At 47.3% G+C, this 4,152-nt stretch overlaps 1 protein-coding gene across 9 annotated transcripts in view; it reads left to right on the top strand.

The window, feature by feature from the left end:
* The window catches only part of VWA3B (von Willebrand factor A domain containing 3B), a 127,095-nt gene that overhangs the window by 33,152 nt on the left and 89,791 nt on the right, over positions 1-4,152 (top strand). For all 9 annotated transcript variants that reach the window (XR_003094696.1, XM_025207266.1, XM_025207263.1 and 6 more), the window contains 2 exons: positions 773-969; positions 2,896-3,050. Coding sequence is in view for 8 of the 9 variants with exons in the window: in XM_025207266.1 (XP_025063051.1) it covers positions 773-969; positions 2,896-3,050 (352 nt within the window). In the remaining variant the exon portion in view is untranslated. The remainder of the gene's footprint in view (positions 1-772; positions 970-2,895; positions 3,051-4,152) is intronic.

Here is a 4,152-nt window from a genome sequence, read left to right as displayed (position 1 = left end):
GGGGGGGGGCACCTGCCACCTCGACTCAAGAGGCACCAGTTGTCCGTGTGTTCTAGTGTCCCCTGGCTTCTGACTTGGGCCACTGCAGGCATGTGGCTGCATTTTTGGAAACAAAAGTGAATGTTTATTCATCTGTTTATCAGTTCAATGTACTCAGTTTCAACTAATCTGCAAAGATTGAATTGATTTAGGCTTGGGCTTTTTGACTCTGTACTTAGCCCAGGGGTTGTAATGAGACATGTTGGGCAACCTTAATAAGAAGCATAGCTTCTTGTAATAATTCACCATTTTAGTTTTGGGGCACATAATTGTCATCATTCCTTCCCTCCCCCCCTCAATTTTAAATATTTGCCTGTAATTACTCCAGTGATTCTGCTTAGAGTTTTGCAACTTAAGTTATGGTCAGAATGCTCAGAAGTGGCTGTCTGAAGTTAGACTTTCAAATCTGTATTTACAATTCAACTAATCTATAATTAGCTGCCTGATTCATGAAAGTACTGAGCTACAAGTGGCTGTCATTGATTTCAGTAAAATTTGTGCATGCTTAAATATGGATTTAGGAGGTAAAATTTGGTCTTAAGTTTGAAAACTTTAGCCCAGGTATCCTTATATCAATTTTTCTTTTTTTCTGAATATGTTCAACATTGTTCTGTATCATACTTGTATATAAGTATATATGTAATTGTATGCATACAAGTATGCATGTATGCGTAGAATAGTATGCACTTGTATACATATATATGTAATATATCTGTATATTTTTCCAAATCAGCATTCAAAATGAATCTTCCAGTGCCTGAGCCAAAACCTGAGGATTATGTAAATTCAAAAGATTGGTTGCAGAAATATGGCCTGAAAGCTCAGAAGCTAACATTATATGATGCACTTGCTGACTGTACTTTTCGCCATGCTGATGGCATTGTTGACATAAAAGCCAAGCCAGAAGATGAATCTTTACAAACTGATGCTGTAAGTATTGCTGGGATTCATGCAAATCCTATAGTGTTTTTGGTGCTTTCCTACCTTTCTATTTTGAGATTTACAGTGCACATTTATATATATATACTATAATAGTGTATGTGGTCCGTGTCTAACATGATTTTTACTTGGAGGATTAAAATAAAGTTAAAGGACCATCAGAAAGAATAAAGCAGTATAGAAGCAGATCTCTCTCTGCAGAGGAAGGGTGGCATTCCTTCTCCTTCCCCTATCCAGCATGTTATTTGGCAGGAGTGTTGAAGGGTTGTCTTTCAACAATTTCGTATTTTCCTTTGTCTTTCTGACCAAGTGAGACAAGGTGAAAGATTATTGGTCATTTTCTTATCTTCTTTCTCCATGTGGTCTAGGAGATGTACCATATAGGCCAGGGGTGGGCAAAATACAGCCCGCGGGCCAGATCTGGCCTGCAAGGCGATTCTATCCAACGTGCGGGGCCCCTAAAATTTTTTTGAAAATTAAAATGTATCTGTCCGTGGTTCCTGTCAAAAATGAAAGGAACCAGAGGCAGTAGGACCCAGGGGAAGCCTGGCAAGCTCCTGCAACAGCAGGGCCCACCCGGCTCTGCCCCCCCAGTCGGAAGCCCCTGCTGGGGCTTCTGGCGTGGGATCATGTGGCTACCCCAGCGCGGCAAGCTCAGATAATGGTGGGGGAAGGGCAGGGGAAGAGCTGGTGTGGAGCTTGGTGAAAAGTGGTCCCTTGCCTGCCCCGTGGCTGGCGCTCCCTGCTGCAGCCTCTTGCAGCCTGCGCGGGGCTGTCCTGAGCAGGCACAGGCAGTCTCACGTGGGCTTCGAGCAGCTGCAGCAGGGGTGCTGGCCACGGGGCAGGCGAGGGGCCACTTTTCCCCCGCACTCAGCACCAGCTTGTAACCCGGCCCCGCGCCAGCTCTGGGCTCACAACAGCAGTAGCTGCGGCCCTCCCACTTGCTGCACTGGGCAGTGTTTGCTGCTGCTGCCCACCTGGAGCTTGTGCAGGGCCACAGCTGCTGCCACTGTGGCGCAGCCCCGATGGGTGAGCCCGGAGCTAGTGTGGGGCCGGGCTACAAGCTGGTGCTGAGTGCGGGGGAAAAGCAGTCCCTCACCCACCCTGTGGCCGACACCCTGCGCTGCAGCTGCTTGCAGCCCATGTGGGGCTGCCTGTGCCTGCTCAGGACAGCCCTGCCCAGGCTGTGAGCGGCTGCAGCAGCAAGCAGGGGGTTGGGGCTGTCCGCTGTCCGCTGCCCCCCTGTCTGTACTGCGGGGCTGGGAGGCGCTGGGAGTGAGCGGGCGCAGGAGCAGAGCAGGGCAGCAGGAGTACAGGGCCCTGGCCGGCAGGGGCTCCATGGAGCCGGGCCAGCTCCCCCCTCTCCCTGCTGGTGCAGCCCAGCCTGGCTCTACAGACCCCTGCCAGCCTGCCCCCTGCTCTGGGCCCCACCAGTGCTGGCAAGACATTTGGACAGTGGTCCCAAGATGGTGACCAGGGGGTGGGGTATCTGTCATGGGGCAGGGCTACCCTTGCGGCCCTGGACAGCTTACCAAAACTGGGTAAGCTGCCATCTGCCCGAAATAATTGCCCACCCCTGATATAGGCCCCAGTTGTTTTGGTGCTGCTTGGGTTTTGAAGCTAAGTATTGGATTCATTTGTTTTCTGCTTACTCTTTCCTAGTTCTTCCAAAACGCTGTTCAGTACACTTCTACTCTTCTTAGTCAAGAACAGACCTAAGGGGCCAGGAAAACTTTTTTTACTGACCTTTTATAAGGAGCAAATATCCTGTGGAGGACAGCATTCTGGGTCCACTTCTGTTACTATACAACTGTAGCAGTCCTGGACCCTACCTTCTGTGTATTTAACTGTATTTTGGTATAGTATCTAGTAGAGACTGCAATTGAAACATGTAATTTGGAATTTCTTGCTCTGTAGGAAACAAAGAAGAAAGTAATCCACGCAAAATACTGTGACAAATTTGTACATACCTACTGGAAAGATGGCTCTATGGTTCATGTGTATGTCACTGTGGAAAAGTACAAGCAGTATGAAGAGAAAATGAAGAATGCTCTTCGACAAATGGAAGGAAGGTTAGTGTGCTTCCAAATGAAATTAATTTCTGTTACTTTGTAGTAACACAGAAATGTTTTAAATTCTGGGGCTTACTGAAGGAGATAGTATACTTCCAGTACAAATATTAATCTAGTTACTTATGTTTAGGTCTGAGCCTAACGTGTAGGACTTAGTACTCATGTATGAAAGGCTGATGCATGGATTTAAGTTTTGTTACTTCAGTGAGGAAAGAGGATAATCAGTCTGCTTTATGCTGTAGGAAGCTTACTGATGCCTGCTCTTGAAGTATATTGCTGTAAAAAGTTACAAAAAAGTATGTTAGCATTAGTTACTAAGGTACTGAGACTCTGTAGTGAAACAGGATAGACATGTACTCCCTTTATCTAAATGCCAAAATATTATTTTATTCAAATCAGATTCTACAATAATATATTTTAAGTGAAGAGAGAGAATTCCCAGTTGCTCCCACTTCTGTTGCACATTACATGGTTGTGGGGGTCTACTACAGGCCTCCTCATCAGGATCAAGAGCTAGACGATGTATTCTCTGGGCAGCTAGCAGACGCTACACAGGCGAGGGAGGTGGTGGTCATGGGAGATCTAAACTATCCAGATATCTTCTGGGAGGAGCAGACAGCCAAAACAAGCCACTCATACAGGTTCTTACACTGTGTGCAGGACCTCCACCTAACCCAGGTGGTGTCTAGTCCCACCAGGGGTAGCACCTTGCTTGACCTGGTCTTAGCAACAGGGGATGATCTCGTGGGGAACATGCGAGTTCATGGTAGTCTGGGAGATAGTGACTTGGTCGAGTTGCCTTGGTCGAGTTCACTATCCAGCAAAGGGTGGGTAAAGTAACTAGTGGGGCTAAGGTGTTGGACTTCAGAAGGGCCAACTTTAGCAAGCTTGGAAGGCTAGTTAGTGAGGGGATACAACTCAAGAACATAGAGCATATGGGGGTCCAGGAGGGTTGGAGGTATCTCAAGGGAGTGATCCTTGAGGCTCAAAAGTAGTTTATCCCATTAGGTAGGAAGGGAGGTAAGGGGGCAAAAAAGCCCCCTTGGCTGAACAGGGAACTCCAGGAGAGTCTGGGGGCAAAGAAAGAGATGTATAGGCAATG

The sequence above is a fragment of the Alligator sinensis genome, unplaced genomic scaffold (genome assembly GCF_000455745.1).
Source record: "Alligator sinensis unplaced genomic scaffold, ASM45574v1 scaffold144_4, whole genome shotgun sequence".
In the NCBI taxonomy this organism is placed as follows: Eukaryota; Metazoa; Chordata; order Crocodylia; family Alligatoridae; genus Alligator; species Alligator sinensis.
The sequence above is the reverse complement of the archived record's forward strand: the minus strand, read 5'-3'. Positions and strand labels throughout refer to the sequence as shown.